At 38.1% G+C, this 21859-nt stretch overlaps 1 protein-coding gene across 1 annotated transcript; it reads left to right on the forward strand.

Moving 5' to 3' along the window:
* Positions 1 to 8149: 8149 nt before the first annotated feature.
* On the forward strand, positions 8150 to 12048 carry LOC125470957. The gene is made up of 3 exons (XM_048570801.1): positions 8150 to 8279; positions 10218 to 10815; positions 11841 to 12048. The coding sequence occupies exons 1-3, from the start codon at positions 8150 to 8152 to the stop codon at positions 12046 to 12048; spliced, it is 936 nt and encodes a 311-aa protein (XP_048426758.1).
* Positions 12049 to 21859: the final 9811 nt, after the last annotated feature.

Here is a 21859-nt window from a genome sequence, read left to right on the forward strand (position 1 = left end):
GCCGATGTACAGCCGCTGTAAATAGAAATAGCCGGAGAATTCAAGGAGCCGCCTATTGAATTATTCCCGCCACCATCTCTTTAAATTTTTGTCCTTACATTTTTTTTGGATGACATTTTCATTATAAGATGGACGGTCGGGATTAGAGAGTTCATAAATTATAATTGATTAGTGACGAGTCAATTTCATATTATATATTTTACCATGTTCTTATTATTAATTTATTGGTTATTTTGTGAGAAGTTTGATACTTTAAGGGGTGTATTCAATTGAGATTTTAAGGGATTTTAATTCTTTTAATGAATCTAGCGGTATTCAATTAGGATTTTAAGTGATTCTCTGAAATTCAAGGTGTATTCAATTAGAATTTTAAGATAGTTTATTAAAATCCTTAGAAATCTGGGTGTATTCAATTAGGATTTTAAAGAAGTTTATAACATATTTTAAAAAATTTGAGAAAGTTGAGAAATTAGAGGGAATTTGAGAGGTTTCGTAGTGTATTTTAAGCATCCACAAATCTCACCTCTCCCCATGAGATTTTAAGGGAATTGAATCAAAATTTTATATGAAATCTCTACAAATCAATTAAACTCCATAAAAATCCATGGATTTATAAATCCATTAAAGTCGATCAAATTCTCAATTGAATACACCCCTCTAAATTATATTTCCAATGTAAGACATTCTACTTCCTCTGGAGCAAAAAGTAGTCAAACAGATTAATTTTGGAGTGATTCTAATCGGAGGATGTTCGTAAGTCTGTTGACTTGTTTGTGTCAAAGTTTTAGATTTTTCTACCAAGGGTATTTTTATGACGACGAAATAAAGGAACAGTGCACAATGCTGTCAAATTGATGTTTTGGGCTTATGTGGCCTTTTTGGCGTCCAAGATGATGTCTTTTGGGTTTGAGGCCTTCTGGAATTATGTTCGGGACATCTTAAGCTTTAATTTTAGCTGTTTTGGGCCTGTTTTAGAGCCCTGAAGATCTAGAAACGTGGCTGTTTTGAGGCTGTGCAGATTTTGGGCGAATTTTACTAGTCAATTTAAAATTTTGTTTCCTAATTTATTTTAATTTATTTGGTTTCCTAGTATTATTCTAAGACCTTTTCTAGGTTGGATTTTATTTTTCAGTAGTATAAATCAGGCTTTTTAGCCATTAGGGTTTAGAGGAGAAAAGGGGGGAGAGGGGAGAAGAACACATAATTTTTGGAGAACTTTGCTAGGCTTTGATGATTTGTATTTCAAGGTGCTTTCTATCCTTGTTTTTAATAATATTTTGGTTTATGATTGTTCGTAACTAAATTCCATTTGCTAGGCCGAGGCCATTAGCCTTAACAATAATATATAGTTTATTTTCAATTTGCTTATGATATTTATGCATGCAGGTTTGAATTATAGATCATCAATTTAAACTATCTAATTGTCTTGATGCTTGATCACCATTATGATATTTAGAAAAGTAATTTGATGCAATTTTGGTCGGAGGTCGGTCCCTGAAATTGACGAAGGCTTCTTGTGGTTAATATGTGCAAGTTCACTTAAGATGAATACCACGTCTTAAGGGTTGTATGGTTTTTCAAAAGGTTTCACAAAACTTAATGAGTTATACATGTTTAGATTTGATCTGAATACTACAAACGGGTTGCATGTTTGATATACGCTCTATGTTAGGGGTCCAAGTAGGCATATATTAGGAAAACCTAACCTTCAAATATGCATGTGTAAGTCATAAGTAATTGGAAGAACTACATAAGATTGTTAAGATGACGGTGGAACTCTAGTGCTTAAATAGATTTTCAAACTATTTTCTTTTGTTTTATTTACCTTGCCAATTTATTTAATTGTTTTTAATTAAATTGGTTTTTAATATTTTAGGTTATTAAATCAACCTCTTACAAACTTTATTTTCAAATAATTAATTAAGATTTGGTTTTAACATAAATTATTTATTCAATCTCTGTAGAAACGACCTTACTTGAGTTGCTATACTACGATAACATTGTACTCTTGCAAGTATTTTTAAGTGTTTTTATCACTACTTTGGCATGTGATAAAAATCCTATCAAGAAATTGGCGCTGCTGCTAGAGATTTGTTTTAAATAATATGTGTTTATCAACTCTTAGTTAATTATTTTTGTACATATCTTTTTATCTACTTGATTTTTATTTTTTTTAGGTAACAATTTGTTCATTTTGAAAGTATTGTAGCAATGAATTGGTTTGGATCCTCACAGGGAGCACCCACAATTTGTGCTATTTGCAATTTGAATACTCATGATGTTATGTATTTTCCTCAACGACAATATTTTCTAGAGTTTGTGCAGCACCATATTAATATAAGGAACAATTTTCAGAGGCCTAGGTGAGATTCATACTCAAATTTTTATCCATCATGGCCAGAGCATCAAAATCCTATTTGGCAGTGTATTCAAACATCCCAATGTGTGGAGGGCTATAATAACATGCTGGGAGATATTGAAATTGAAGAGCCATCAAGGTTTGACTCATGCACAACGGAGGAAACATAAGCTATTGATCCTAACATATCCCCAAAACACATTCTTTCCCAGATCTATACGCCACACATACAGTATCCTGAGGCTGCAAAGCAACCAACAAAGTTGCATGAAGGCATTGAAATTGACATGTTTGAAGGGGTTATTCATACAAGCTCAAAATCTGATCCAACACATGACCAACACTTGACAAATCTACTAGATTTTGATACAGGGCAAACAGCTAAAGATAAAATAATTTTTGCTGCTGTAATAGACAGTGCACCTGCACATCCAATCAAACTCAAAGAAATTCAAGATGAGTCCTATGAACAGGATAAGTTTTATGTGGGAATGAAGAAAAAGTTTAATGGTAGCCTTATTCTTCGTCAAGAACTTTAGCCTGTCCAGAAATTGTGGGTGTTAAATACAAGGTTTAAGTTAGCTCATTGGAGACACAAGCCTCACTGGAAAAGGGTCCTATTTGACTACAAAGATTCATTCACATAGAAGGTCAAATATGAAGGATTCAAACACTCACCTGAAACACATAATTGATAAACATCTCATTCCGCACCTACTTTTGTCCTATGAAGCTTCTAAGGAGTGGTTGACTCTAAGAGAACAAGTGATGTGATCTCTAATTGGAAGGCAACCCAATTTTTCTAACCCCGTCTTTTTATTTTTGTTTATTTTATTTTCTTGATTTTATTACAATCACAACAATATATATAATAAAAAAAATTAGAAATTGAAAAACACAAAAACAACAATTTTTTTTTAGTTAATCAGTATTTTATATTAGATTTTTAATGTGTGTTCTTTGCAGGTTGTATTTGGATTCGATTGGCCTTGAATATCCAGTACACGTGCACTTTTAATTGAATTATGCATTCAGCAGCATTCATCCACTCATCTCAGAATGCATTCATCCATCCATTCATCACAGATTTGCATTCAACATCAACATTAAAGTGCAAAAATTTAAAAAGGAATGCGAATTGGAGTCTTGAGTTTCAGAAACTTACCCAAGAAGACTCTATACTACTTGGAAACCCCCTCTCACTCGATCATTCATTCTCACAATTCATTAAAATATTGTTTTACATATAAGTTTGGGGGTGGTCCAGGCACAGAGGGGAGCATATTCATCAAGCCAATACGAAAATTGACCTTATGCACGGATTTTTGGGCTTATGCGTTCATCAATGGAGACATGCAATATACATAACACATTCATGAACTTGCAGACAGTAGACTAAAACCATTGATGCATGAACGCACTAAAATTAGAAAGGACTACTTTACACAGATTTATGCGAGACATAACCTAATTCAAGCCCAAATAATTGCAAGGATGAATTTTACCTTCGAGGGCGTGAGGATGTATGAGACATTTCTTGTATAGATGGATTTGTGTTGGGATTTGCAGTAAAGATGGAGAGAAAGTCCTACACAGAGAAGCAACCACATGCATGAAGATTTCACGAATCAGACTGAATAAGGAAGGTTATTGGACAAGAAATGTACGAGGAGATTTATGGGGCTTACCTTTTGGGTGTCGATTGCAGCACTGAGGTGATACTAAGCTCAAGGAATTGCTAAGACTCTGTGGCTGCATCGAATTTACAATTTATGAGTTTTGGGTTGCAGCGTTACAAAAAATAAGTGTAGGAGGATGCAACGGATCTACAATGATGAAAGTGATTTTGGGTTGTGGCTTGGATTTGAGAGTTTTAGAGAGGAAGCTTTGGTTTTTATTGCAGCAACGAAGGTTTTTCTAAAGGGAACTTTAACAAAAAGCTCCCGGTACTTTTCACTTTAACGAAAAACCACATTTTTACACTAAAAATTCAATCCTGATACTATTCGCTTTACCTTTTATTTTGTCCTTATCTTTAAAACTCAAAGTTTTCAAGCCCTTTTTAGTAGTTTTCCTTTTTATGAAAGGAAGAACGATGAAAGAAAATGAGTGGAGGAGCATTTGGCGTTGGGCTTGAGGTGTAATGTTTGGAGAAGGAGAGCCGTTTGGGCTTTGGGCTCGAGGCAAGGGAGAGGATGACGGATGTAGCAGTTGCTAGGTTTTTCAAATGAAAAATGAAGCTGCTAAACCAGCTTATATTGTAGCTGTTGCTAAGGATTGACACAAGTGTGGACTTGTACGTGTTGGTCACTGCATCTTCATAATTATATTGTAGCTGTTGGTCAGCTCATATTATATATTTTACCCTATTCTTAGTATTTATTGGTTATTTTGTGAGAAGCTTGATACTTTGAATTATATTTCAAATGTAGGACATTCGACTTCTTTTGGAGCAAAAAGTAGTCAAACAGATGAATTTTGGAGTGATTCCAATTGAAGGATGTTCGTGAGTCTGTTGACTTATTCATAAAAAGTTTTATATTTTTCTACCAAGTGGTTTATTTATGGTGATGAAATAAAGGAACAATGTGCAGTGCTGTCAAAGTGACGTTTTGGGTTTATGTGGGCTTTTTGGCGTCCAAAATGATGTCTTTTAGATTTGAGGCCTTCTGCAATTATGTTCGGAACATCTCAAAATTTAATTCTAGCCATTTTGGGCTTGTTTTGGAGCCCGGAAGATCCAGAAACGTGACTGTTTTGAGGCTATGCAGATTTTGGGCGAATTTTACTAGTCAATTTAGGATTATGTTTCCTAATTTATTTTAATTTATTTGGTTTCCTGGTATTATTCTAAGACCTTTTCTAGGTAGGGTTTTATTTTCTAGTAGGATAGGGACAAAGCTCAAAAGCCCTCCCTTGGTGATGTTGATTCGAAAAATCGTCACCTCCCAAACTTAGTATTTATAATGATTCCTATCGCGATATCCAGCGTACCACCTTACTTTGGTACTAGGTATTAAATATTAAACCATGGAAAACCTTTTTCCCCAAACTTACAGTAATGCATCAATTGGATTAAGGATGAGAAAATGTTCAATCATATCCGGAATGGTCTCCAGATTTTAATGTCAGTCTGACATGTTTGAGTTGTCTTGTTTGTTGATTCTGTTTGTTATTTCACCTTGCCCTCATCCTAGGTTAGAGGATTTCAATAGTGCAACATGTAACCTGATCTCATTCTTAGTTCGAATTGTTGATTCATCTCTAGTGAATTTTAAACAAAAGTTTGATAGGGACTTGGTCACCTGTATGTGGGTTGGAAACACTTTCTGAATCCTTTTGTCAGACCTTATGTGTTGGACTTGAGCGTTTCCGATTGGCCTACACTTAGCTGGCTTGGTTAAGGCATTTCCACGTACCAGAGCTCTACTAAAATAAAATTGCTCTTGAGTATTTCCTAGTTTGGATGTCTCCTTCAGACTTGCTTAACACATGGTGTTGTAGAACATACTTGGCTTAGTATGCTGGTCTGGGATAGAAGTGGTCGTACTCGGGGTTAGAGTTCAGAGTCACCCTCGGATGATTTCTGGATTGCTATTTTGACTATTCCCTTGAATGTGTGAACCCGTGTTTGAATGTTATATAACCCATTCCGGAGGCCAAATGGTGCATTGGACTTCCGAGTCAAGGCGCATGTGCCCGTGCCCATAGCCCGCCAATCGTAACCACGCTTATTACGGTTGAGCTTCTCAAGCTGCTAACCATACAATATGGGATAGGCATAATAAAGATTCCTCTTACCACTTCAAATATTTAGACTTGCATTCGTGTGAGGTTTCGTAGAATGCGTATCCCGTCTAAACAATAGATTTAACAAACACTTAAAGTTTATTCTATACTTCAATTAAATAGAACGTAAGGTATTATGATATTCACTAGTATAAATATCTTAAATTGATGATCAAATTCATTCATTGTATTCTTATCGGGCCAAGGAGTGTAGTTGTAAAAAATCATTAAAATCAGAGCTAAAATAACTATTAAATTGTGATTTTTCATTTCTTGTTATCTAATATCCGAACGTTTGTTTTTAATAGTTTTTGGTGTATGAGATCTTAGAGTATATACAAACAAATTTAATAGTTGGATCATGGAAACTAGTTTCACATATTGCAAAAATCATCAAAGGAATATAATATGATAACTATGTTTTTCACTTTGCCCAACGAAACGACACACTAAACCCTAAAAGAGCCAGAAGTGATGGTGGTATAGTTTAACTTCACCACATCGTCAAGATCTAGCTCGATGATTCCTTTATGAGCCAACTTCATGATGAGATCTTTCAGCACAAAGCGTTTTTCCGTCGGATGACTGATGAAGCGATGAAATTTAGAATATCTTGGACTGTTAGTACGATTCATCTGTTCCGACCGTCTGCACTCAGGTAGGTCGATCACCTTTTTGTCGAGCAAGTCTTTCAACATGGTAACTACATCAGAGTCGGGGAATGGATAAGTCTTCTCCTCAAGCTCCTTCAAAGTGCGTCTACGCATCTCTTGATCACGAAAAGCTTCGGTTTGAATCGCCTTGCCTCGTGTAGAGGTTTTTGATGGGAGCTGTGTTGACCGTCATTGCTTCCTCGGTGGGTTTCCACTCGGCCTTATCCACATTTGGCCCAAAACTTTGTCGTTCTTGTAGTCGGCGATTGATTATTTTTTCTCATGATGGGCGATGCTTAACTCTATGTCATGGGTGCGGGGTGGCTAACTCCTCAAAGGTCCATGGTTTGATGCCTTGAAGGATGTAGTGTAACCCCCATTGCATGCCTTGAACACACATTTCGATCGAAGAGGTCTCTGAGAGTCTGTCTTTGCAGTCGAGACTTAGTCAATGACTGGCTCATCCTTCCACTGCTTTGTATTTGTGAGCTTTAGCATGCTTATAGTGTGGTAAGTGTTGTAGAAGCAGTTAAGGAATTTCCGCTCTAACTACTCCCAGCTGTTGATGGACTCAGGCTCTAGGTTCGTGTACTAGTCGAACGTATTCCCATTCAGAGAGTGGACAAATTGCTTTGTGAGGTAGTCTATTTCAGTCCTGGCGTTGTTGTAAGTCTCGACGAAATGGGCGACGTGGCTTTGGGTTTCCCTTTCCATCAAATTGCATAAACTTTGGTGGTTGGTACCCCGTCGACATCTGCAAGCTATCAATCCTCTTCGTGTACGGCTTTGAGTATAGCAGTGCATCCTGCGAAGTGCCTCCTACCTGTGTTCTGACGGTGTTGGCAATCATGTCCTGGATATGCTGTATGGAAAGAAAGCCTATAGGTGTTGTCGCTTGGTCTGGCTTCTCTTCGACTTTCTCCACCAGAGGCTCATCTTCTTGGTCGGCTTATCTCTTTAGTGGATCAACCTTTGGGTCGTAGTCAACTGTTTCGTCATGCTGCGCTTCCAATTGGTTGATGAGTGCGGTGATTTGCAGGTCTTTCTCCTCAGTGGTCCTTGTGAGCCGTGCAATTGCTTTACTTATTTGAGCTAGTTGTTCTTTAATAGAGGTAATGTCGATGGTCATGACTTGTGGAACCGATAGACGCGATTTTCCTTCAGACATCTAGGGTGCTGACGAAGAACCCTGTTGGCCATTTTAGGATGTTATCTTGTGCGTCTCAGCAGCATGCTTCGGTGCCCTCAACGAGGTCAGGTTGATGATGGATTCGCGCCTTTGATGCTCTCATTGCTCCCTTAGTGGCACCAACTTTGAAGTGATATGTTGAGGAGGGTTGTAGAGCCAATGAATTGTCTGTTCGTGTCAAAAATGCTCAGGATCCTTCCCTTGGTGGTTGCGAGAACAGCTTATCCCTTGCCTGATGCCATTGATTTTGAGGTGTGTTCGGATTCCTTAATGGGGAAAGAGATGAGAGGTAGAGATCGTACCGTTGGGCATGCCAAATTTGTAAAAAATAATTTTTTGTATTAATGATCTTGGGGTTACAATCTCTTTATAATTTGATCATCTGATTCGATCTCTGTTAGGTGTAGATTTATGGATTCTGTTGTTGATCCAAAGGGCCGTCAAGGTTTGATCTTGGATGAACAGTTGGAAGTTTCTTCAAGGGCGTTCATGGCTTGATTTTGAAGGTTAAGGGAAGTTTCTTCAAGGGCCTTTGGGGCTTGATCTTAAGGGTTGAGGATGAACAAATCTTCAAGGGCTTTTGGGCTTGATCTTGAAGAACGGTGATGAACGGATCTTCAAGGGCTTTTGGGCTTAATCTAGAAGAACGGGGATGAACAGATCTTCAAGAGCTTTTGGGCTTGAACTTGAAGAATGGATGTGTGAATTTGTTGATGTTGTTGATCCAAAGGACCGTTAGGGCTTGATCTTAAGATGAACGGATGATGAACGATGAACAATTTCTTCAAGGGCCATCGGGGCTTGATCTTGAATTGGTGGAAGTTCTTCAAGAGGGGCTTTGGGGCTTGATCTTAAAGAAGGATTTGGCAAAGAATGACGAGAGCTTTCTTGATCCTTCGGGATTTCCTTGGGAGATTTAGAGTTTCAAAGCTTCAAAGTTTTGGTGTGATGTGAATTGGTGAATGAAAATGAATACCTTGGCTTCCTATTTATAGAATTCCAAAACTTGATTTTTTGGATTTAAATAATCAGATGAAAGAATATATAGTAGTGATAACTAGAAAAAGTATACAAATATGAGTATGAAAAAGCCTCCCCATGTATTGTTTAACAACATTACGGTAATTTTAAGAATTGAAAGTCATATTTTATGTGGTTTCTTTTATCTAAAATATTAGAGATATTCTAAACCACACACACAACCCCCCCCAACGCGCCTGCGTCCAAACTTTAATTTTGGCCAATTTTCCTCCTCAACTCTCATAATTAGTCAATTTGCACCTTACTGTTAATTTTTTTTAATTTTCCATCTATTCTTCCGTTAAGTAGATATCCGCATGACTGCCTTTAAAGGGCAAAAAAAGTCATTTCCCCTCTACCTTCCATTTGATATGCTGCTTTTGCAGTTTGCAGCCCCATCGCCTCTTCCCTCGGCCTCGTCTACCTCTGGTAAGGTGTAGAACTTAACGGAAAATGCCAGTAGGGTGCAAATTGAAAAAAAAATGACAGTAGGGTGCAAATTGATTTTTTTGCCCTTGAAGGGCAGTCATGCGAATATCTACTTAATTGAAGAATAGATGAAAAATTAAAAAAAAATTAACAGTAGTGGTGCAAATTGACTAATTATGAGAGTTGAGGGGGGAAATTGGCCAATCCTTACAAGTTTAGGGGGTCATTTGATGAATACCTCAAAATATTAAGTACGTCTTAAATGATATCATGTCCAAATCAATATAAATTGGGACCAACAAACAATCTAACCAAAAGGAAGAGGGACATAATCAAACTATCCAACTAAAAACAAAAGGACCAAGTGCGATGGAGAAAAGATAGAAGGAAAAAAGAGAAATGTTTAAACCGAATTCGCGCACCATCATGGAGGAAGGAGTGCAAAATGGTCATATGCAAAAGAAAAAAACATATCGTGATTTCCATGCGCATGCGCTGGGCAGCCAGCACCACCATGGTGATTTATGATGTTTGGGTGGGCAAAAATCTCGCCTATAGGGGAAGATTTTGAGGTCTAGGTGGACAACTGCCCACCCTTGTTATTGTATGAATCGGCCCTTGCCTAGTGCTTAGGAACAAAGACTGGGGACTAGGTGAAATTTTTAATTATGAGACACTTTCATACATCCGTTAAGTTTTCCGTCAGAACCTCCGTTAACTGATGACGTGGCACCTAACGGTCAGCCATGGCCACTATCCACTCTATAGCTACTCAGAGCTTCCCTCCCAAACCATAAACCCCGAAAACCAATTACCGGACACCCAAAGCCCATCTCGACCTCCAATTTTCCCACCTCCAAACTCCCAAAAAACCTATCTTTCCTAAGAAACAAACAAAAAAGCAGGTGGCTTCTGAACTCGGTGGTCAAGCGAGAAGAGTGTGATGTGATTCCAGTTCAGAGCTCCGACTATACGGACCAGAAGGAAGGGGCGGTGGTGGCGAGCATGGTGGATAGCGACGACGGGGATCAGGGGGAGTCAGTGAGTCAGGTGGGCGGGTTCGGAGAAAGTGAGATGAGGCTTTCGTTTCAAGGTGCTGGTGGTTTTGGGTCTTCTGGGGTTGGAAATGAGAGGGATAGTAAGGAATTTGAGAGGCTGGTAGATAGGACTATCAATGCCACTGTTGTGCATGCAGCTGGTACTTTTGCTTTTACTAAGTTGATGACCATCGATCAAGAGAGAAATGAGAGGCGGGTGTGCGGAGAATGTGGGTGTAGAGGAGAGAAAGGAGAGAAGGGATGGATGAAGGGGGTTGTGAGGGTGAGGAGTAGCCCAGAAAAAATTATAAAAAAAAGAAGAGTTATTGGGCCTAATAGGTTAGAAGATGGGATAAAAAAGAATTTTAATTTTTTAATATTTACGTGGGCCCATAATCACACGTGACACCCAGTCACTATCCATGTGGTTTCCACGTCTTTAGTTAACGGAGGTTCTGACGAAAAACTTAACACTTCATGTATCAAATGTTGAAAACCAAAAAACTTTACAGTAGTAAACTGATATTAACCCAAAAAAATACGATATTTATATGGGAAACATAAATTGTAAAATGAAGGAATATATAAATTAAAAAGCATCCAACAAATCTTCTACACTTTTTTTTTTTTAATAAATGATAGCGTTAGTATGTTAAACTGTTAGTTATTAAACGGGAAGGAAATCGATGAGGATTGAGCTGCACCAGCATGATTGCTTGTAATCTCCTATGATATGGAAAATGTTTCCAGCTAACAACCCACTTCAAATAGCAAAACATGATGCTGTGGTGACTGTAGCATCATTTGGTGGCAATACTAGGAAGGAATATTGGCGTTGCCCTAGGAAGGTGTGTACCGGCAGCACCTTCTTTTTTTGCTTGATATTAGGAAGAATAAATTACATTTTACCTCCTCAGGTTTGAGTGCAATTAAAACCTCATACAACATCTTCAAAACATTTCAATCTCATATATTTAGTATTATTTTTTTTTTAATTTCATACAACCGTTAAAAAATCTATTAAGTTAACCGTTAAGTGATGACGTGGCAAATATGAGGTTCCTATTTATGCTGATGTGGCTGCCACATTTGTACCACATGGCTAAACATTTAATAAAAATTTTAAAATTTTAAAATAATTAATTAAAGAAAAGCAAACAAAAAACAAAAAAACAAAAAACCCCATTCTCCCATCCCCCATCACCCACCCCTTCCCCCCATTAATTCTACACCTCCATCTAACCCAAAATTCCAAATTCCCCTTCATCTTCCCCACCCGAGGCCACCTCCTTCCCCAGTAACAAGCACAATTTTCAAGTCCTGTTCGTCTGTGGATGTCGGAATCTCGGCGAGGCGTTCCGTAGGATCCGCGAGGGCGGCGCGATGATCCGGATGAAGGGGGAAGTCGGCACCAGAAAAATCGTAAAGGCCTTTCGGCACATGCGTCACGTGGTGGGGGACATCAGGATCTTAAGGAACATGGACGACGACAAGGTGGATCTCAGTGCCGTACAATCTCATGATGTAGATGAAGTAGCTGGGGAGGCTGCTAGTTATGCATTTTTCAGCTGACGGCATGGCGACTTCTGCAGTCCCGATGCTGATGAAGCAGTTGGGGTGCGACGGGGTTTTCGTCAAGTCAAGCATGTTCAAGAGCAGACGACAACGACGACGATGCCTAAGCTCATAGCGTCGTTCACACGTGTCTTAAGATTTCAAAATTGGGGAAACAAAGAAGATAAGATGGATCAGGATTTGCAGGTGTATGAGATCAAAATTGGGACGGCTGGTTGTGCGGGCTTCATCTTAATTTCCTAGAAAGAACGTCGGGCTCCTCTCTACACCTACAGATTGGGGCTGTCCGAAGAGGGCACAGAAGCGGCTCGGTGACGCAGAACTAGCTTGGATTCTCGGGTGGGGAAGACGAAGGGGGGTTCTGTTACTTCTGGGGGAACGGGGTAGAGCCGTGGAGGGGGTGGAGGGGATGAAGGGGTGCTCAGGTGGGGAAGACGAATGGGGTTTCTGTTTTTTTTTTTGCTTTTCTTTAATTAATTATGTTAATATTTTAAAATTTTTATTAAATGTTTAGCAACATGGCACAAATGTGGTAGTCGCGTTAACACAAATGAGGACATTATATTTGCCACGTCATCACTTAACGGTTAACTTAACAAATTTTTTAACGGTGTACGAAATTTAAAAAAAAAATAATACAAAATATATGAGATTGTTGTGAATAAGTGGATGTTCACTCAACTATATGTGGAATAATAGTTGTCCTCCACTATTTTATTCCACTACAAAAAGATGTAGATGCTTTAATCATGCTTCTTATAAATACAGAAGACAGAGGCACGGCAATGCAGAGAAATGAGAGAAAAGCCACAAGACTCATGGCAGAGAGAGGAAGAAGAGAGGAGAGAATAGAGATTTGTAATCTTATGATTTCATATTATATATGAAAGCACTACTGCTGCCTCGATAACGTACTCCAATCACACTAACTGTGGAGAAACCTCGTAAATTTTGTGTCTTGTTTCTTTTATTCCACTGCACACACCATTGATTTTACAACACGTTATCAGCATGAAAAGCCCTCGTGTCAGTGGAAAGCACAACGCCACAAATCCTGTTCACCTCTGTCGCCTGGAATCTCACAGATAAGAAAAATTTTTCATTTCATCTTAAAATCTTTGTACTACTGATTTTCCTGAAGCAAATATATATATATATATATATATATGTTGTTGTATGACTGTATATCATCCTTTGCAGAAGCAAAAGAGTACAGACTCAAAATTCGTAAAGAATCTGACAACCATGTAAACAGCCTCGGAACTCTAGCTTGCAAACATCGGATTGAAATAATTTCTTCTTCAAAGTTGTTCGTCCGCCTAATACCTACAACATATCAAATTTTCAGAAAATTTCAATGGTGCAATCATTGCAGATGCCTGAAATACCAAACCAGTTTTCAATATGAGTACCAAAACTCCATTTCGGTAGCTCAGAAAACTATTTCTTCACGAAAGTTGTTCGGTATCCTCTTATCCATATCATACTAAAATTTGAGCTAAATCTAACGGTTTGATCTTCTTATAAGTAGTTAACACTCTTGTCTCCTGAACTTATAGGAATCGTTTCGATTTTTTCGAAACTCATCGGAGTAACTAAAAGGACTTAGAGTTGTGAAATAAAAACAAAAATAAAAAGAATGAAACAAAAAAAGTGGCAGACCAAGAAAATGAAAAAGCAAAAGATGAGGACTTAATCATTGCATTTTCTGTTTTGGCATATTTATGTGAATGGTGCTTGATTAAAGCCCATGTCATAAGTTCTATTTATTTAAATCAATTTATTTACAGTGGGTAGAATTATTACTCTTTGCTTTAAAGCTTTGATATTTATGTGAATGGTGCTGAATCAAAGCCCTTGTCATAAACTTTATTTACTTAAAAGCAATTTATTTACCATGGTTGGAATTACCGCATATTGCTTTAATTTATTTATTGTACTTTTTTTGTTATGATGAGTACATACTGGACCCGAAGTTCCTTGATCAAATCAGAACCTGAAGTTTCTTGATCCTTGTCACATAAAATGATTGGACTTGAAGTCCATCATGCAAAAAGATCAGACATGAAGTCCTTAGATCCTCAAGATCGGACATGAAGTTCCTTGATGGGTGCCTTAAGTTTGAATAGCCGAAGTGCCACAACTTAATTGGAATAAAGGGCATAAGAGTTTCAATCCATAGGTTATTAAATAAGGACCAGAAGTTCCTTAGTGTATGTAAATGATGATATTATGCATATTTGCTTGAGAGTTTACATCTCAAAGTCTTGATGATTATTGCATATCATTGGGCATTGATGTTGAACGCCATGTTCCTTATGTCCATACCCAAAAATGCTTTAGCAGAAGCATTTATTAAGCGAATGAAATTGATTACCCGTGCTCTGCTCATGAAAATGAAATTGCCAAGCTTCTACGTGGGGACATGTCATTTTACATGATGCAATATTAATTCGGTTGAGATCTGTTGCCAACCATCAATATTTCTCAGTACAACTCGTGTTTGGGCACCAGCCAAATATTACACATTTACGAGTTTTTGGTTGTGTTATACATGTGCCTGTTGTACTGCCACAACGTACTAAAATAAGGCATCAATACAAACTGGGAATTTATGTTGAATTTGATTCACCATCTATCATTCAACATTTGGAACCTTGATTGGGGATTTGTTTACCGTGTGGTTTGCGGACTATCATTTTGATAAGACAATTTTCTCGCTGTTAAGGGGAGAAAATAACTTCGTTCCAGTAGAACGATGAGAAAATATCATTCCAGAAGAACGATGAGAAAAGACTGTTCCAAAAGAACAAAGAGAATTTGTCTTATTTTGATTCATGAAGCAATCAATATAAAAATGAAGCGAGAATAATTGAATGATGCAACAATATGCAAATCAAATGCCAGATACATTTAATGATGCAACGAAAGTCATGAAATCACATATACTTGCTGCAAATGTGCCTATAAGAATTAATGTCCTTGTTGGACAATATAATGAGGCAGTAAATGATTTATCTCTTGCGCGCTTGAAGTGTGGTAGACCTTTAGACTCAAAAGGTTTAGTCATTTGAAAGAAGAAGAATATGGCACTACTGAACTATTGCATTCCCGAAGCATAACTATTGCATGCAAGAAGCATGACAGTCGCTGCATGGATATATGTCCCAGAAAGGACAATCCGCGGACATAGGAATGTTGATGTCTCATGCATGAAGCATGATAGACATATAGGCTCCCATGACTCAACTCCCGGAAGTGGAGATTACTATCCAAGCTCTATAATGCTCAAGAGGACTGCACACACCATCGATTTTACAACAGAGATTGAAATATTTTAGATGTTATATGAGGTTGTAACTTCATTCAAACCTGAGGGGTAAAATGTAATTTACCCTATTAGGAATAATAACTAGCATTGCAGGATTCTTGGGAAATTCGTCGGCTGGTTGGTTGATTTGATTTTTGAATTTGCATGTACTGGTAGTAGTACCACCTTTAGAAATGAGGGGCTTCAATGCTACATGGCACCAATGCCAGATGGCTTCACTTCATCCCTCCAAGTTATGCATCATCACTAACCAAAATATTAGCAATATATGATGTGCCTGTTTCTTTGGAAAATATGTGATCCTCACTAATACAAAATCTACGTGGTGCGCATGTTAAGTCAATTAGAGCACACTACGTCTACTAACTCGCAACCGAACTCGGTCGAGTAAAATGGTTGTGGTGATAGTGTTGAATGCACTGCTAATTAACGTTTGAATCAAAGCGATGGAAATGAAGGAACGTCTCTCGGCCTTGGGTCCTAGAAACTGAAGACAAGGTTGCTAGTTTTTGTGAAGTTAAATAAAGGTTCGGCTTTCAATGTGTTAAACACTGAGTAACTCGGTAACACATCACTTCATGCGAAAGGTTGATGAGATGACATGTTTCAATGAGATGACCTTTTTCCATGAGAAGACCAAGGACTCGCTAAGCCGAACTCAAAGTAGTGTTGTTACTCCAAACTAAAGATGTTTCTGGATCGCTTGATGACTGTTAATCCAAACTGAAAATGCTGCCGATTGTCAACACATTATTGGTAATCCAACTTGAAGGCAGTGACGAAGCCATGATCTTTCTTCACAGGAGGCCTTTCACAAATCTAAAACTTTATTTTTTATAACACCTAAGATATGATGTAGATTGATTGTATTTTTATTTATTTATCTCAAACTGCATCGACCATATAGTCACTTAATCCGATTAATATTTAAGAGCTGAGCTTAAGAAAAGAGACAAACAATGGAATAGAAGTTCAAGCCAACAACCCTTAGCTTAAAAGCATAAATCCTGACTATTAGATTTAGTTACTGTGCTCGAAAACGTCAAACTAGATTAATCTCCTCCACCAAAATGTGAACTTCAAGTAATGAACAAGTAGAAGAAGCTACATCATTATACTTAGAATAAGAGAATCTCATATCCAGGAACTCCAAGATTGCAACTAAACTTACCAGAAGTAAAACAAGGTTATGCTTTATCTTATACATAGAAATGAAGATAAAAAATTGCAAGATAGGCCTAGGACTTCCCTAGTCCCTTAGGGTGCGTTTGTTGCACCAGAGTATTGGGAACTGGATTAGCTTTAGGGACTAAGCTGAATTGGTTTAGACTAAACTAAGCTCGACTGACTTAGTGAATCGTTTGGTGCAGAGTGAGGCAGAATAATTAACAAACCCTAATATTATATTATTTAATCTATATATTAATATTATATTATTAGTATACTTCATTCTTTTTTTTTTTTTATAACAGTTCTCCATTTTTCTATTCTCTCCCTCCCCATCTTTTTTCTCCGTCCAAAGCAACCCAGTCCTCAGATCATCCCAATCGCCATCCAAACCTAGAAATAGAATCTTGGCCTCCTTTTACCACAACCCGTAGAAGCAGTCTAGCAGAAACATGGCGGCGGCTGATTCATGGAGTTGAAGTTCCTTTATTGTTATATGGATCTTCGTATTTATAGAACTCGAATTCCTGAAGCCACAAAGTATTTTAGCTTTATTCCAACTCATCGCAGCCTAATGACAATCCCCCACATCTGCTTGGCGGCCAAATATAATCTTATATTTTGCATGCTTCAAACTATTCTTCCTATTCCAACTAAAAATTCTCATTTTCCACCCCTACAAACCATGCATGCAAAGTAAATTGCAATTTAATTGCAATATCATCCCACTTGACCTATTCTATCCAATACCATTTCGTGGTATCTGCCTTCAAACACCAACACATGCTCCAAAACAAATAATTGGAACTTTATTTTTCTCTCTGAATATGAGAGCATCCTAACTTTCTTAATCCTAAAAAGATAATCATTAAATCGACCAAGAAACAATTTAAACTGAAGTGATCATCATACTATATGTACATGACTAATGATGATCAACTAGATGATAATTAATAATAGAGTAACATGTGCATGCCATCGGCCTTGTTAGAACACACAACTAGTATGACATATTCAGAGGTAACCTCAAGCCCTTTGCGTGATTTTAGAATTCAAATGCATCTCATTGAAACGATATTTCCAGCCAAAAGGCCAAAGCAAAAATACTAGAGGAAGTTGGCTCAACAGATGCAACAGCAGGCCAAAGCAAATGCAAAAAGGAAAAGTATTGCAGTGGAGATCAAGAAAATGCCTAATTAGAACATTGAGGAGCCGGAATTTTAGATGGTAGCAAAATAATTTTAGTTTTGGTTGAATTTGAAAGACAAGTCAATGAAGAAATTTACATATTCTCTGGAGATTAAACTCCAAGATTTAACAAATAATCTTTACAAATATGTGAATTTCTTCATTTGAGTTGTCATTCGTGAAGAGTAAGGTTATTGTGCTACTATCTAAAGATACACCACCAGAATGTTCTAACTAGACCCACTTTCTTGATCTCTACTTGAATCCATATGTTTTTCTTTGTTTTTGCATTTGTTTGGCCTGGTTTTGCCTCTGTTAGTCACAAAATAAAAACCAAACCGCACAGATAAGGCATGCCTATACGTACTTAGCCATATATAATTTTAATTGAAAATTTGATCTTACTAGTATATATACTATTGCGTTATTTTTCTGACATTATTTGTCCACACGTGTGTAAAGAGAAATTGCAAATATGCCTTTTCGGATAGCAATGTTTGCATGAAACATTCAAACAGATAAACAAGCTATAGAACATTGAAGATTTAATCAGAAACTATTACTAATATACTAGGATTATGTATAGAGATTGAAGTGTCTCTTCGAATGGTGTATATAATCGGCAATATCGCTTTTGGAATCAGCTACATCTCTTCTTCTACAGTTGTCAAATTATTCAACTGAACGCAACCGTTTAAGAACATCAAACCACCGTTCTCTCCTCGAAACCCCCAAACCCTCCATAAAAAAAACCTTAGATCGTGCCCCGTCATCGCCGCCGAACCCTTTCTCCGGCTTGGGGTCGATGGCAGCCCTTTCCCTCACCTACTCCTTCTGTCCCCGCACCCCCAAGCGCCTCCCATTTCCATCCACCACGCTCTTTTCTTTCTCTCCATTCTCCGGCCTCACGCCACCCACCACCCGCCGCCCCCAGCGCCCCTCCGCTCACCCGCTTCCTCTTCTTCACTGCATTTTTGGCTACCCATCCTCTGTGGCGTGGATGGCGTCTTTGCCCTTTTCAAGGTATTATCACCTTCATTTGGAGCTAGACCCAGGTTCTTCCTTGCCTTAAGCGTGTTGGGTTGTGGGTGGACTGGATCCGCACTTCCAGTCTGTTCCCATGGTGGTTCCCGCGGCTGAGCAGCCGTATCTGATCCAATCGACTCCGTAAAGCCGTATTTGGTCAGATCTGTCGGTCTATGGTTGCTGCAGATCTCTCTATAAGTGATGAAGTAGCCGGTTTAACATTCAATGAAGCTGATCGGTGTATTCATTCTTTCTCGGTCTAGATTAGTTAGCTTAGATAAGTTTAATTATGTGTAGTTTGTGGCGCTTTAGCGGGGTGATGTGATATCGCCTTTTGGTGATGACTTTTGTGTTGTCAGGTATTGGTATTCTGCATCTACCGTTTTTGTGGCAGGTTTATACCGGTTATTCTCAGTAATTTTTATTCATGTGGTAGCCATGTAGGGATTTTACCTTCTTCACCAAAACCCCTCCCGGCTTTCTCTTTCGTATGAAGACGAAGACTCTACTTCCGGGGGTTCTACTCTCCCCTTTCTTTTCCTCCCACCAAAAAGAAAAGGGTAATTCATTATTATATATATTTTTTTTATGTTGTACAAATTATCTTCATTTTTCTTCCACCGTCCCATTTCTTTATCACCCATTTCAATATATGCCACTTTATATTATGAAATTGTTCCATGACAATGCGAGCACTCCATCAGTTGATCAAGAATTTTATTTGTTCTACATCACTAAATGCTTGAATCACTTTGCTAATTTTTTATTTATGGAAAAATAAATTCATTCAAAGAGAGAACCCACGATTACAACCATTTCTAGTACAATCGAAGAGAAAAGCATTTCTAGCAGTAGTGGACAAAGTCCTATCCCAAATAAAAGTATCATGAATAGAGTGCCCTACGCTAGAAATGACATCAGCAAGAAAATTCGTCTCCTGAAAGACATGAGTCCAAAAAATAGAAGAAAATTATCATGCAAGTTATTTGATGTCCTCTATAATAGTCTTCAATCGCCAAGGCGTTCTGCACTTGTTCAAAATAGAATCAATAACGAGCTTGAAATCATCTTAAACACAGACATCCTTGAAACCTTTGACTTTTGCAAACTTTAGCGCATCATGTAAAGCAAGAGCTTTAGCAGCAGATATAGTATTCTCTCCAAGACTGCGAGTCCTAGCAACAATAGGAGACCCATTATGAGCTTTTATGGCAAAATCTGTAGCCGCTTGAAATCCCACCATCGAACCATCAAAGTTAATTTTGAGCCATGGAGCACGAGGGGCTTTCCATTTAATAATCCAAGAACATCTATGAACAACATCATAATTACGAATTGATCTTGAGCTTCTATTAGTGTTTTAGTACTCAATACCAACTGTAGCGACCACCTTTGGAACTTTGGTAAGGTGGACCTTACAATTACGAAAAATCAAATTTTTTCTATCATTCCATAGTTGCCAACAAATAAGGAGATCCTTACTAAGATTAAACAACTCTGACTCATCATTAGCTTTCAATTCAGATAACCAATCAACTAAATTCAACCCGGCACCAACAGGATTAGCACCAGAGGATATTTGCCAAACTTCTTGAGCATATCTGCATCTAACAAAAAGATGTCATTGATCTTCTTCATCAGTATTACAAAAAGGACAAATAGGTTTAGTACTAGGAACGAATTTATCCAATCTCACGCATGTTTGGAGCCTCCCATGTAAGAGAAGCCAACAAAACATTTTTATCTTTTGTGGTATTAACACTTTCCACATTTTGTTCAACCACACAACTAAAGGGTGTACTCTTTGGTGCTTAAATTGCAACCAAGCTGTAGACTTTACAGTGAATTCACCATTAGTAGATGAACACGAAATATCATCTTGTCTTTCCTGCAAAGGAAGAGGAATGCTACATTCTTATCTTTAGCTTCCAATGTCCATAAATAAGGTGGATATTGGCCTATAATTCACACCTTCAGCTTTGCCCTTTCCAATATCTCTTTCAATTCAATCTTCTTCAATTCAAGTTTGCAATGAATTTCAACTTTGGATCCTCTTCGGATTCCAACTGGGGGTCCTCATCCAATTTCGAATTGGAAGATAATTGGGCGCAGATGAGACGAGAAGATGAGGAGTCCAATGAAGAAGATGAAGCATGGTGCAATACATCATATATGGCAGCTATGGCTAGGTTCATAACTTATGAGGCAACTGAAGAACAACCTCAATGGGGTGGCTCTATTGCTGGTCATGGTTACAAGCCACAAAATAGAGAGATGGCGCATGAGAATCTGATGAACAACTACTTCAACCCCAACTCAGTGTACAACGGAGAGGATTTCAGACATTGCTTCTGGATGAGGCGTTATATCTTCGAGCTTTTACTTCATGATGTCTAACATGTCAATCCATATTTTTGACAGAAACTGGATAGAGCAAGTCACCTTGGTTTCTCACTTCATCAGAATGTTACTATTGCACTCTGAATGCTGGCCTATGCCTCCCTAGCTGATGTGACGGATGATACATATTGTATGTCTGAGTCTACATGCCTTAATAATCTTGTTGAATTCTATCAAAAAGTTGTTTAGCTTTACAAAGAGGAGTACTTTTGTCAACCAAATCAAGCAGACTTAGAGCAACTTCTTCGCAAAGCTGAAGACCGTGGCTTTTCGGGCATGATAGGGTCATTAGATTGCATGCATTGGCAATGGACGTATTGTCCCACCGGATGGAAATGAGTCTTTAGCGGAAGATCGAGAAAGCCAACAATTGTGTTAGAGGAGGTTGCGTCATTTGACATATGGATCTGGCATGCTTTCTTTGGAGTCCCAGGATCCCAAAATGATATTACAGTTCTTGGACGTTCACCCCTCTTCAATAACTTGACGGTGGGTAAATCACCTCAACTTGACTACTACGTCAACGGACGCCAATACAACATGGGATATTACTTGGCATATGGCATCTACCCAAAGTGGGCCACACTTGTCCAAGCGATTGTAAACCTTGCGGATGAGGCCGAAAGGTGGTTCACTTTACACCAAGTGGCATACCGGAAAGATGTTGACAGAGCTTTCGGTATTCTACAAGCATGG

This window comes from the organism of the source record quoted next, unplaced genomic scaffold (genome assembly GCF_019419815.1).
Source record: "Pyrus x bretschneideri cultivar Hongxiangsu unplaced genomic scaffold, Pyrus_bretschneideri_v1 Contig55, whole genome shotgun sequence".
Classification (NCBI taxonomy): Eukaryota; Viridiplantae; Streptophyta; class Magnoliopsida; order Rosales; family Rosaceae; genus Pyrus; species Pyrus x bretschneideri.

What these genes read in the sequence shown, in the direction of transcription:
- LOC125470957 (XM_048570801.1), top strand. Translation starts at nt 8,150, where the DNA reads ATGAATTGTCTGTTCGTGTCAAAAATGCTCAGGATCCTTCCCTTGGTG. An exon ending in AATGGGGAAAGAGATGAGAG is followed by an intron (nt 8,280 to 10,217) that starts GTAGAGATCGTA and finishes AGCTACTCAGAG; the next exon opens with CTTCCCTCCCAAACCATAAA. An exon ending in AGAGTTATTGGGCCTAATAG is followed by an intron (nt 10,816 to 11,840) that starts GTTAGAAGATGG and finishes GGCGTTCCGTAG; the next exon opens with GATCCGCGAGGGCGGCGCGA.